This window comes from Oenanthe melanoleuca, chromosome 8 (genome assembly GCF_029582105.1).
Source record: "Oenanthe melanoleuca isolate GR-GAL-2019-014 chromosome 8, OMel1.0, whole genome shotgun sequence".
Taxonomy (NCBI): Eukaryota; Metazoa; Chordata; class Aves; order Passeriformes; family Muscicapidae; genus Oenanthe; species Oenanthe melanoleuca.
This window is the reverse complement of record NC_079342.1, coordinates 6,120,625-6,134,036: the sequence shown is the minus strand read 5'-3', so window position 1 is coordinate 6,134,036 and position 13,412 is coordinate 6,120,625. Positions and strand designations below refer to the sequence as shown.

At 40.2% G+C, this 13,412-nt stretch overlaps 1 protein-coding gene across 1 annotated transcript; it reads left to right on the top strand.

Moving 5' to 3' along the window:
* The first annotated feature begins 218 nt into the window (after nt 1-218).
* ATP6V1G3 (ATPase H+ transporting V1 subunit G3) lies at nt 219-11,208 on the top strand. Its single transcript, XM_056497591.1, has 3 exons — nt 219-482; nt 7,555-7,655; nt 10,774-11,208. Exons 1-3 carry the CDS (start codon nt 401-403, stop codon nt 10,945-10,947), a joined length of 357 nt encoding a protein of 118 aa, XP_056353566.1. The 5' UTR covers nt 219-400; the 3' UTR covers nt 10,948-11,208.
* The last annotated feature ends 2,204 nt before the right edge of the window (nt 11,209-13,412 follow it).

Here is a 13,412-nt window from a genome sequence, read left to right as displayed (position 1 = left end):
GGAAATGTCAAGAGAATATTTTTCCCCTCAGTTCCTAAACAAGATTAACTGTATTCTGCTTCAGAAATAAGAGCCTAAAAGAGAAAAAATTCCGCATTAAAATACAAGCCATTTGAAGTGCTCTTTTCCCCCACAATGTGTTACTGACACTTCAAGCTCTCTGTGACCCTGAGGAGAGGAGAGGAGGACATTCCTTTCAGCCTGGCTGCTGTGTTTTCCTGACTGCACTCCCAGCCCTGTGCCCCCAGCAGCAATCCAGGCACAGCCGGCTGGGTCGGTACAATCTGGAAGCTTGTTGCAATAACACACAGAACAAAAAACACAAGGAAGAGCCTGGCAGCTGTATAAAACTCCCTCTGAGCTCCAGTCTCCACAGAAGTTTACCAGCCCAGCAATCAGCATGACCAGCCAGTCTCAGGGAATCCAGCAGCTTTTGCAAGCAGAAAAACGTGCCAAGGACAAACTGGAGGAAGCCAAAAAAAGTAAGTATTTGGCCTGGTTTTACTGTACTTCTCAAGTGCAAGCCCTTCAGAATTACAGTAGCTCATGGGAAAACATTATTTCATCTGTATACATGCACTAGTGCTGTGCCTTGGCTGCAGCCAGGCATTTACTCAAACCTGCACATTCAGAGTTTGCTTAAAATCCTGTGTGTACATGTACACGTGCCTTATTACATTAAAAAATATTTTCTTTGTTATATTTATCCTGTCAGCTGCATTTGTTCTTCCTTTATCTCAATGCTGATAATGTCATTACTGCCTTGCTATTTAAATTAAAATCCTACATGTCTTTGGCTGCCAGCTCCACAGGACCAGACTCCAAACCTTTTATTTTTCTTTATAGGCCTTGCTAAAATTTTTCAGTGTTCCTCTTTACTTGCAAAATCCAGTAACTTTTCTCTAATTGAAGCTGGGCTTCAAAAAATTATATGAAAACTAAGGGGACACTTCAGCACCCTGATAGTAATTAAAGTCACAATGCAAAGACAATGGATGACAATGATGTCATGTGGAGCAAGAGCACGATTAAAGGAATATATTTCGCTTTCCAGGGAAGAATAGAAGCTAAACAGAATAATTTGTGTAGTTTCCATATCCCTTCAACACGTGAATCATCACTGTTGTGTTCATTAATTTTTAGTGTGATGTGACAATTTTTACAGCAGCACACAAGAATAATAGAAAGGCAAGTCCCCACCCTAAGCACCCAGCCACTGCCTGTGCCTTGCAGACACAATAGAGGTTAAAACAAATCCTCCTGCCTTCAGAAAACAGAACTCTCTCAGGCAGAAACCTGAAAGCAAGGAATAGTTAAGTATTATTTTAACCTCTTACAAAGCCAAAGTAGGAGCTCTGAGAGGGATGTTTTTCCCTTCTCACGTAGGGCAGAGGAAACACACTGCTCCCTCAGAGCAGGAGAGCACACGACCTGGAAAGGCACAACCTCAGTGGAAGGAGAAGGAGTTTGGCCTGGACACAGACTGCAGAATCAGGCCTTTAACTATCATTACTTCAGGCTTTCGGGTTTGGAGGGGTTTTTTTGTTGCTTTAATTTCATTTGTGTTTGTTTTTAAAACCAGAAGAGTCACTTTAACTTTTTCTATAACAATCAGTTAAAAAGAAAGCTTCATAAATTAAAGAACTCCAAAAATGAAAAGAATCATTATAACGTAAAAGTGATGACCAAAGATGAAAGTCCTGCAGAATCCAGACACAGTTATGGATGCATTTACTCTACTCTGCAGAAGACACACTCCCTTGTCAACACCACAGCCTCACTTGGAGTGCTTGTGGTAAGAGCAGGATTTGATAAAGTATTTTCAGACTCCTCCGAGTCAGAAACTTGAATTAAACCACTACCAGTGTTTACCTCAACACTAACACACTAGTAGGAGTTATTAACCAGCTACAGAAAAACAGCTATTAAGAATTTTGCTATTAGTAAAATTCTTCAGAGTAAAAATATATCATCACTATGGATTTTTTTTCTATTACTTTTAAGGCTGTAATTTCCTTGCATTTATAAAAAATATATTAAGGAAAATTAAAATTTCAATACACAAATTTTAAACATAAGAAAACAACCCAGTGACTGTGAGGGAGGAACAGGCTTTCCAGAGGCTGGGGAATCTCCATTCTCAGAGACATTCAAAACTGGATATGGCCCCAGTTAAGCTGCCCTTGCTTCCATCAGGGAGTGTATCCTATAGACTCCTTCCAGCCCCAGCAGTTCAGTGTGATTCCATGAAAAACCTCAAGAATTTCCAAAATCAGCAGATCAAGGGCAAGCAGTTTAAATAAATCCACCCTGAATTTTGTGCCAAGCCTGGCATTATAGGTAATCTACCAGCATAATTATAGCTAGACAACCATTATATTCCACATTGCAAGAAGTTTGCAGTGAAGCTACAAAACAAAATTTAAAATTTCCATACTGTCCCTAATTTAAGTACTTTTAATAGAACTGTCACTACACCACCTTAGATAACTATGTCAGCATAACTTAAATACTGTGGGACAAAGGCAAAAGGGATTCTTTTAGAGGCAAATCTGGCTATTCTAAATTGGGATTACTTGTGCAGTCTCTTCCCCACATTGATTCTGCAGTTAGATCAAAACAAAGGATTGCAGAGTTTGTCTCTGAGTGGGAAAGCTAAGCTGAAAGGCAATCCATGAAATGCAGCAGATCTGTGCAGTGCAGTTGGCTGCCCTTTGCACACACAGCTGGGTGAAACAGGGAAGGAGGTGCTGCTTCACCCCAGAATGGCCAGCTCAGATCCACCCAGCACCAGCTGGGAGCAGCAGCTGCTGCCCAGGGCCTGTGCTCTGCAGGTCTGGGCTGCCAGGGAAGCACTTCCAGCCCTGCCCCAGCCCTGGGACCTCTGCTGTCACCCCAGGCATTGCACAGCACCACTGCACCCATGGGTTGGGCTGCTGTGCTGACACTGAGACTTCAGCTGGCAGCCTGTTCATGGGACACACCAGGAAAAGGCATTTGCAAGGAAATGTGACTGGCAAAACTGCCCTGATGCAAAGCCTTCAATGTTTACAGTTGATACTCACACAACCAATCAAAATGTAGTGTGAACACACATAATGTTGTATATAAACAGTTAATAAGCCTAGGCTTTACTGACATATGTGCAGTTGTTGATAATGCAAAAGCCTTGAAATAACTGAAAAAATTAGCAAATAAAATTATATTGATTCACACAAAACAAAGTGAAAATATAGTGCTAAAGCTCCTCTGTACATGTTTTTTATTCTTTCTCAATACCCTTTTTCCTGGCGTGAAATCATTAGCTGATATAATTTATACCTGAAAACTTATTAATATTTAAAATAATTGATTAAATGAACACATGCAAGGCTGAAATTATTAAACTGATTAAAAACAAACCAAACCAATCTGCAATCCTTTGGCCTTTTGAACATGATGCTGCTTTATCTATCATTTTTACTTTAAGCACACTTTAGATCCCAGAAATAACTGAGAATTGTCAGTGCCATGACATCAATTCCTGAAAATCCTTTTGGGTAAAACAAGGGAAACAAATGTGTCGTGAACACTGGGCTTAGCAAAACTTGTTCTCCTAAAAATTTGTATGTCTTTCCTTGAATTTCTCATGCCTAATAAAAAGAAAACTCAGATGAAAGACTATAGTAAATCAAATTAAAACCAAATGTTAATCAAAATAAGATACTGTAAACAGAATTTAATCCATGGCGCTCTCTTGGATAATATTCAAGACCTATTTTATCTACTGAGAAAGCTATACATAATGCTCAGCTGCTTCTATTCTGTTTTATTAAAATTACAAAACAGTTTTCTCAGAATGCACATCCCCAAATCCCATTTTCCAGACAATTTAGCAAAGACAACTGAAATGGTTCTATTTTAAGAAAATATGATTAATTTTTGGCAACTTCATCAAATGACTTGATTTTTATGCAGGAATTCAGCTAGAAGCCTAGATGATATGTTTGAAAACAAAACTTCAATTTTAGCATTGCAGTTTTTGGAAAGTAAGATGACTTAGTATTTGAACAAATTGGAATGCAAGATTCTTACCTCCTACTGCCTCTCTTGCAAGATCTAAAATTCTCCAACAACCTAAAAGGGACCAGTTCTTGTGAGTCTAACCAGAGCAAGGTGTTTCATTAGCATCATAGAAATACCTCGAAAGAAGAATACAGCCTTTCTCCATGCTAATAACACCTCCACATGTTAGGCAAGAAAATCCTATACAGAGCTGACTGGTTACAGTGAGTTTTTTTAATTTGGCCAATTTAATAGAATGCCTAAAAATGTTTAGGCTGTGGACTAGAAAACCAGGCATAGCACAGCTGCTTTGCTGTTCCCCATCTTCAAGGAGGAAAGGAGGGATTCACAGCATGACCTTTCTGGCAAAAACCTCTTCAAACTTGGGGTTTTCTGTACCTCTCCTCTATGATCCTGAGGAAATGTCATAGGGCCAGGTGGCTTGCCCATCCTCCTGCATTTCTTGCCCTCTTTTTGCATGATTTGGGCTGAATTTCAGTGCTCCTCCACCCTTCAGTGTGTTAGGGTTGATTTCAGCTTGGCTGTGCTCTGCAGAGAACCCAGCCCAGCAGATCAGTAAGGCTTTGAAAAGGCAGTCTTGTATTGCACAACTATGGTAGCAGACAAGTGGTTAACAACAGACTGATTAATTAATTTTGGTTTGTCTCTAGTGGAACAGCAGGTTAAGCTCTAGTTTCTGCTTAACTTAATCAGGTGCAGCATATGCACCATCGCATATGTTGGCAGTTGCCGATTCTGTCCACAACGTTGTTGAACTAGCAGTAATTTACTCACAGCTTTTCCACTTAATTAAATAGGAAGCAGCAGGTTCCTGCTGTGCCAATCCTAAAGGCATCATGGCAAAATGAAATGGCTGCCACCCTACAGTGACACTCTATATATTGTGCTTACTACAGAGCACTGGCAAGAGCTGACACTTATGTATATATATATATACTCTCTGGTTCACTGTCTACATTGTCAGAGGCAACTGAACTGTTGTTTTATAGCTAATCTCTTTCCATTTTGTGCATTTTAAATGGATATATTTATCTCTCTGGTGGCCAAATATGCAACATATTTACTACAGATGGCCCCCCAGATGGAATTTGAAATTAAAATCCCACTGATTTTGAAATAATTTAATTTGTTATGCGATCCAGTTCCTCAGCTGGTGAAATTGGCAAAGCTTCATCGTAGTCACTCCCTGTGACTGCCAGCTCCAGAAAATCACCCCCAGTCCCACTCCTACAGAGTGGAAACTCTACAAAAGGCTGATCAGCTCCAAATTTGGAGAGGAGAATAAGGGAAACTTCAAAATACAGACCTCAACCTGGTCCCAAATTTTGTTGTCCAGACTTATGTCAGGCTCTTACACAGATCTGTCAGTTCACTCATCCTGGTCCCAACACTTCATTCAGTGAGTGGCAGAAGCTGGGGAAATCAGCCTTTTTCAAACAAATACAAACTCTGGAAAAGTACCCACTAGGTTTTAAACAGTCTCTCTCCTCTTTATACATTAGCACAGTAGGAGAAAGACTCTATAATTTCCCGCACAAGAGAGCCTGCACTGATGGACTGGGAGTCAGTAAAGCAATCTTGTTCCTAGTAGGCTGCTACTTCCTGTATACGTGCCACCTCCAAGGTTCCACAATAAGCACACCCACAAAAGCCAACAGTCCAGGAATCAAGACTTAAAAGGTAATTCCCATTTTGTGCATCTCTTTGCTTCTACTCACCCATCTGCAGATAATTATTTTGGAAGAAGCAATAAGCTGGAGAAGTAATTTCCCACTGAATCAGGTATTTTACCCAGGCTTTTGCTGAATCTCTGGTGTGTTAAAACAGTCTCCCTCACAAGCCTCAGCTTCCTCATTATGCCAAGCTCAGTGGCAGCAAGTTGCTGTATGACACATCTGGTAAGTCTTGAGAAGCCCAGCTTAGGTATAACCAAGCCAGTGTAACAGCTTGGAGAAAGAAAATGAGAAATATTTATGCTCGTCTTCCTAGCCTATGCAGAGAATGTTTCCTTGGATTTCAGGAAAGGAGAAAAGGTATCTTTTGTCTTCTGTACTTGAATTAAGAGGGGGAGGGGGGGGGAAGTTCTTATTGCTCAGTCTCAGTGATATTAAATAGGTTGTTACTGTAAGTAAATAAATCAATGTGCCACAAGAGATCAAGATGGCTCTTTCAGCTGCCTAGGCCACCACTCTCACATTCTTGTGATATCCTAATTTAAGCAATTAAGCAATTTTTCAGCCACTGAAGATGTTTCTTCTGTTAAGAAAAGGAAGCAATCTTATTCCCCCTGCTCCTAAAATTCTAGCTGTACAGCAGAAAGAGACCCCGAAAATAAGCATCAGCCCAGGTGTCTCAGGTGTAACATACCAACATTCCATGCAAGGGGTTTACACTTAGAAAATTACTGTTTCCCCAAAAGGTAGTGTAGCAGAATCTTGAGGAGATCTAAGCAACTTTACTGACTTTAGAAATTACAAAACCCACAGAGGTTTTATGAGCTCATCAGCTCCTTCAGGTAAAACCTTAAATATCACATTTCCATCAAACCATTTACTCTTATTCTTTACATGACAACCCTACTAGATCCAGGAAGTACCTTATGTCCAGTCCTGCAATGACTTAGTTGCTCTTGATTTGACAAGCCTATTTTTAGTGTTTTACCTAAAACAAACTACTCACAGCAAACAAAAATAGGTATGTAAGTAAGCCTGGTGAGGAAGAAGGCTCTAGTTTCCACTACACCCTAAAATGTCGTCTTATAGATCACCTTCTTGTTCAAAGGGAAAAGCAAAAAATCTTTTTTTAATCCCTTTCATGGTTTCTGTGCACTGGCAAAGAATACCATTGACCTTCTCTTAATCACTCACCTCTGCATTTAACAAAGGTTAGAAGAAAAGGGTGGGGGAGAAAAGGACAAAGCCTGAAAGTTGCAACTCAGTTTGGCAGTGGTTAAGACATCTTGCATTATTTTGGATATCTGCCAGCTCTAAGCAGAATCCAGTTGGTGTGGGATGAAGGGATTCTGGCAACCAATCAATACAGGAAATCTTACAGAATAACGTCTTTTCCCATCCGTGACAACTAAAATCTGTTATCTGGCTGTTACTATTGCTGATGAAGAAAAGATAGATATTTATTTAAACAGCAAGCTGTGATTAGAAAAAAAATGCATTTGTGTCACAGGAAGACATCTACTTGCAAAAAGACTTCAGTTGTCTGCAAAGCAAGAAGCTTTTCACTTGATGTATGCTTTTGCACAGGAAGTTGGTCTCAGAAGAGGGCTACTTGCATGACTGGCTAGCAGTCAAAAAGTATTCTAAGTAAATCACTTTGTTTCTTCTGACCATCGTTGTGCAAATAAATCCAATGGATAAGACTTTCAGCAAAGTCAGTGTTCTACTGTGCCAGCTAAAATATCTCTGATTTGGAGAGATTCATCTTTGGGGATACAGGGATGGTATGAAATCAATGCCTCTTTCTCCCCCCTAGGAAAGGGTAAAAGGCTGAAGCAGGCCAAGGAAGAAGCCACAGCTGAGATAGACCACTACAGACTGCAGAGGGAGAAGGAATTTAGAAACAAGGAAACAAATGTAAGTAAGAAAGCTGTGTATGTTCTTTTGTCATAGCAAACTGCTCAGTGGTAAACCAGATTGCTTCCAAGAGTATTACATGGAGCTCCTGCAAACCAGTGTGCTCATACTGATTAAACACAGGGATGTCATCTGCAGTGTCTATATGCTTCATTTGGACTTTTTCACAGGCTTTGAAAGCATTTGTAGAAGACATTCTGGACATTTACCACTAAAACGGTGCAGATTCCATGTTTGGTTCATGCTTATGCTTTGAAGACATATGTCCCTTAAGGAAAATACTTTTGGGTCCTTTTTCTATAACCACACAGAGACCTAGTTCCTGTCCTGAGACTGGAGCATTCAGTAAGGTGGATGTGTCAGTAAAAGCAAAAGTTTAAAATGTTTCTTTCCATTCCTGTTCCACTTCAGCTGTCTCTTTTCATTACATGTAAGACCACATCCTTTATCAAACTGAAATCACCAAAACTTTGGAGTTTTTCACTGGTTCTATAGTAAAAGTGGTGTCTGAGTCAACATTTTCATATCTGAAGAAAGCCATTTCATTCATTTATGGCATCATGCATTTTTCTCTAGTATTTCATGTAGGAGGTGACCTTCCTCCTACATTTTTGGTCTTGTTTTTTTCCCCCAGTTTGTATTGTGCAGAGATAAGGAAAGATAAAAATGGACACACATACCAGGAAAAAAAACCCAAACCACAACAACAAAAAATTCAGTCACACTTCACATAAAACATTTTCCAGCAGGGATCACAAGCCTCAGGAACATCTGTACACACAAAGTCCCTGCAACCCCCCAGACACACTGTCACACAGGCATGCCAGTGTCTCAAATGTACAATTTCAGCTGTTTACTGACACCAAAATAAAGTAAAAACACCTCTAAAATTTGTTTATTTTTTTAGTCAAGCCAGACTTCGTGTTCTAGGTCTTGATAGCAGAAGAGTAAAGATGTTACTTTTTTGTGAACTCAGTTTTTTTCTCACAACCAAATTAAAGCTGCAGGGAAAGGCCACTATTTGCTGAGTGAAGGTTTCACAGGAGCAGGACAGGGCACATGTTGCTCCTCAAATGACAGCATGTTGTAAAGATCAGTGCAGTCCTCCTCCACGTTGCCTGACCCCATTATGTCCAACACTCATCTGCCCAGACAAATGCCATCATTATTAACCTGTGTCTGGGAGGTGGTTGGGAGCTCCTGCAAAGCCAGTTCAGTTTACTTTCCTGGGTATTTGGGCCCAAGTACTTTTAATTCTCTGTCACAGACTCCTTTAATGCCATTCTTCCTCGTTGTGTCACTTGTATCCAAACAGAGCAAATTTTCTCATACTATGAGATGCTTCGTTTCCATCCAGAATTAGCAACAGCAACAGGAAAATAATGATTGAGTTTAGAATGCCAATACGCAAAATCTTTTTTTCAAAACATGCAAAATTTTTTGCCTGGATCTCAAACCAATTTTGCTAGAGTTCATAGGGTTTTCACTCAGTGTCTGAGGTCCCCTAACTCTGGAGATGTGCAGCCTAGTTCTGAATTGTGTGGCTTCTGAGCCAAAGTAATATTTTAGCGATTTTGAAATGACGCTAGCATAAAACCTGTATGGGAAAAATAAGGGACAAACCTTCAAGGTCAGCAGAAATCATAAACTAAGCAGAGTATTGCCTGCATTCTGCAAGAAAAAGGTCCTCAAATTCAGAAGCAGAAAAAGAGAAGGAAAAACATGTAGAAGAGTAAGAATTTACTATCTGAAATTACAATATTAGCATGAGCTGAGAAAGCAGGTCTGCAGAGGCTCTTCTTAAAATTATAATACTTTTCTTGAGGCTTTTCAAAAGTACTTAGTAGCTGGATAACATGCAACCATCTGGGATCTCTAGAAAGTTACTTTCCCCAGTGGAAAAAATCAGTTCCATAAATCTGGTTTAAGCTGTACAACCTTTCCCACACACAACCCTTGCAACTTGCCTAAAAGTTAAAATAAAATGTCAGCTAAAAATAGTTATTATAGAAAACTATAATCTTTTCCCAATACTTAATGTTGTATCTACCACCTACATTTCTTCCAAATTGAAAAATAGTTTACATGTGGATTATGGACAAATGTCTTACTATGTTGCCAGGTACTGATAAATTGAACAGGGAAGGTGGCTTATGCAAAAGATGCTTTTCCTTCTTTTAAGGACTAAGTTGGACTGAAACCACATGGAAAATATAGTTAATGACTCCTCCCTTGTTTCTGGTCATGCCTAGGTACCCCACTAATACACCCCAGGTTATGTCCTAGTCCACCCCAGGGAACTGTGGCAGGAACAAGAACAATATGTTACTTATTCCTTTCTTATTCTGCCAGCATGCAGAAATGTCTTCTTCTCTCCACATGGACTTCTTTAGCTGGAAACCAATTTCTCTGCTGGTTATCTGAAGGACTTTTCCATAAGGGAAGAATTCAAGGGATGTTGGGGCAGTGGGGGAGGAGGGAGCAAAGTCACAGATTTGGAACGTGTGCATCTGTTTATAACATAACCTTGCTAAAATGTTCAGTGAGTCTAGAGTCAATTAAATCCTAAGCGAATGTCCTGATATTAACTGTGCCAGAAACTGTCTGGTATTTCGCCAGATAAGAAAATGCAACATTAAAAGACCTTGTCTGAGGCCTGTTGAGGGTTATACATCTCTAACTGCTGAAGACATTTCAAGTATTCTGAAACTGTAATTATGCATTTTCAGAAAGGCTTTTCCATGTTTGGTCCTTAGCTGCACTCACAGGCATTCTCATGAGGCCAAACGAAGGCACACGGTGATAGAACTTAGCTGACTAGTCATTAAAACAGAAAACAAATTAAAATGAGCCATATAAAAGACAAAACATACACAATGTTTTTCTCCTAGCAAGCTGGGAAACTTGCATTACATAGGGAGATTCCCATTGCTAATGAGCATATGAGAGTTGCCTTTAATCCTGATTTTATGCAAACAGTTCAATCCAGATCAAACCCTCAGTGTTTGGAAGCACTGTGGTGTGTTTGTGTTATGCTTGTGCTACATGATGAAGAAATAAACAATAAACATGATTATATATAATCTCACATTTTGGTCAGAGGTCTTCTGCTTTTCAGGTAATGGGGTCTCAAGGCAACCTCTCTGCCAAAATAGAAGAGCAAACAACAGAAGCCATCCGAAACCTCACGAGCAGCTACCACAGGAGCATGGAGAATATGATGAAAAAGCTCTTGAGCACAATATGTGACATCAGCCCTGAAATTCACCCAAACTTCAGACCTGCAGTTTAAGATTCATTGATGTGCTGTGCTTGTAAAAAGTAGCCTTCTTTCTTGATAAGCATAAATACTTCCTCATGTATTGTTTCTAAATGTGTGAGAAAAAAAGAGCACTGGAGCCAAAAGCACACAATTCTACACAGGCTTTTGATGTGACAGGAATTATACAGGGTTTCACAAGCATTTGTTGGAATATTGTTTCCTGTAGCTAAGCCTCTGTCATTTAGACAGGGGCAAGTCAACAACAGCAGAATAAATGATTTTTTGACACCAGCAGGTTTTCAGTGGGAGTCTTTGTTCCTTTTGTCTTATAAAATGTTCTGTACTTGGATGTTATGTTGCATAAGGTCTGTTTATCCTAATCTTTACTGTACTTCTACTCACATGGAATAGAATATCACAAAAAACTAAAATGGAACATTTCTGTTTTCTTTGTGACACACAGTATGGTCAGGTTATGGACCATACAGGAACATTTGATTTTGGTCAAAAAGAATAGCTCAAAGCATTTTGAATTTTTCTATGCTAGTTTAAAGCAAAATGTAGTTAACTTATACAAAAATATGCTTAAAAGCCATACTTAAATTATTTTCCTAAAATTAACTACACCACAAAATTTATATAGCTTTGTTAAGTCTGAAAAATGAGAGCAGGCATAATCATTATTTGCAAAATTGCTATGGTGCAAGGGGCATGCTAGCACATCTATTATTTTCTATAGAGTTACCCTGAAAGCACAGGAACCCAAGGGCTCAAATTCTACACCATTTGTGCTAAATGGTACCTGAATCCACAGGTTGTTCACCAGAAATTGCATCACCTACAGCTCATTTCTAAGTGACCTGGGGTAATATTGCCCTCTGCAACAGCAGAGATTTCCCTTGGAATAAATTCCACTGAATTAGGAAAATACTGTATGATCTGTGCTCTCAAGGTGATGCCTGTTCAGTCTGATGGGAGGCACTGATGAAGTGGGATTTGACAAACACCTGCACTGTGAGCTCCTTTAATGCCTTGTCTCCACTACAGAATTACACCAAATTAGAAAAGAAGCTTGAGAAATTGCAATGACTAGCAAACAACAGACATGGTTTTCAGTCCACGTAGACACAGACAAATCATTTCAATTTCACAGCAGCCAGTCATGGGCAATCTCCTGCTCCAGCAAGGTTCACACAGCTGACATGCTGTCATGTGTAAAATGACCATAAAGCTGTAGTCAACCTAATGTCAGCAAACATGACTCCTCAAGGCTGTGCCTGGATACTACATAATCTCCAAGCCCTGATTGTTTCAGTCTCCTGTGCTTGATTATATTCTCTGGGGAACCAAGGATGCTGAGGAATGGGAAAGAAACTAGAAATCCTATTGACACCAGCTGAAAGGCTCATTTATTTAGGAGCCCTTTGAATCAATGTGATAGTTTTTGATTTACTGAGGGATGAAGGCACTCCAGACCCAGACTACATGCAGGGCCCACTACAGGCACCTTCTTGCACAGCTTGGGGCAGTCAGGGCTGCCTCACACCCAGGGGCACATGCCTCCAGCTTGGGTCATGCTGCAGCCCCAGCACAGCGCTCAGCTGTAAAACACACATCTGTGAGCTCAAACAGTCACCAGGGTGGACACTGACACCTCACAGGGTCTCTCTGTGGTGCTCAGGACTGCTCTGCTTTCCCTCTGGGCTACCTCAGCACCCCTCCCTTCAGCTGTCAGTTCTAAACATACAGAAATATTGCAGGTTCAGCTGCAGAACTGGAGCAGTGGGGCTCCATTGCCAGCTGCACAGGATAAAACACCCTCTCCCCTCCCCATGGTGAGAGCAGAATTGCCCAGCCTGGTGGGCAGCAAAATCCAGCAGCAGCTTCTCAGGAGGCAGCAACCCAAGGTACATGAAATAAAGGTTTGTCCTCCTTGTTACCCTGCTTCTTTTTATACAATCCCTCTCTCCCCTCATTCTTGCCAAAATTTGTCTTCTCTCACCAACTGCTTCCCTTGCAAAGCCTTCAAGGCTATCTGTACTCTTCTGGTCCTAATGGCCATGCACACAACTCTTATTTAAATATCCTCTGCCCTGCAGTCACAGCCATGATCTGCCTGTACCCTTGTTATCACCTGTATACCTAAGGTACACACTGAGTCTTAGGTTGTGAAACTTTTTTGAACATGGTTATGTTCTTGAACTCTGGCTAGTCTGTGGCTACTGCTCATGAAAAAGGAATGAATTTGATAAGATTAGCTCTTTGATCTCGAGATATAAATCTAAGAGCTTTTAGCACTCTGAGCATTCTACATTCAGCTCTACTTCTGGACATAAAAAAAATTGGTCATACATTCATTTTAGATGTACAGAGGTAAGAGTCAAAGAAGATTTCATATAATTTGGCAAGATTATATTAAATGAGGAGTGTAAATTACCAGCTGCAGCAATGGAATTCTGGGGTGCCAAGAAAGCACATGCTAAGTTTATAAGTGC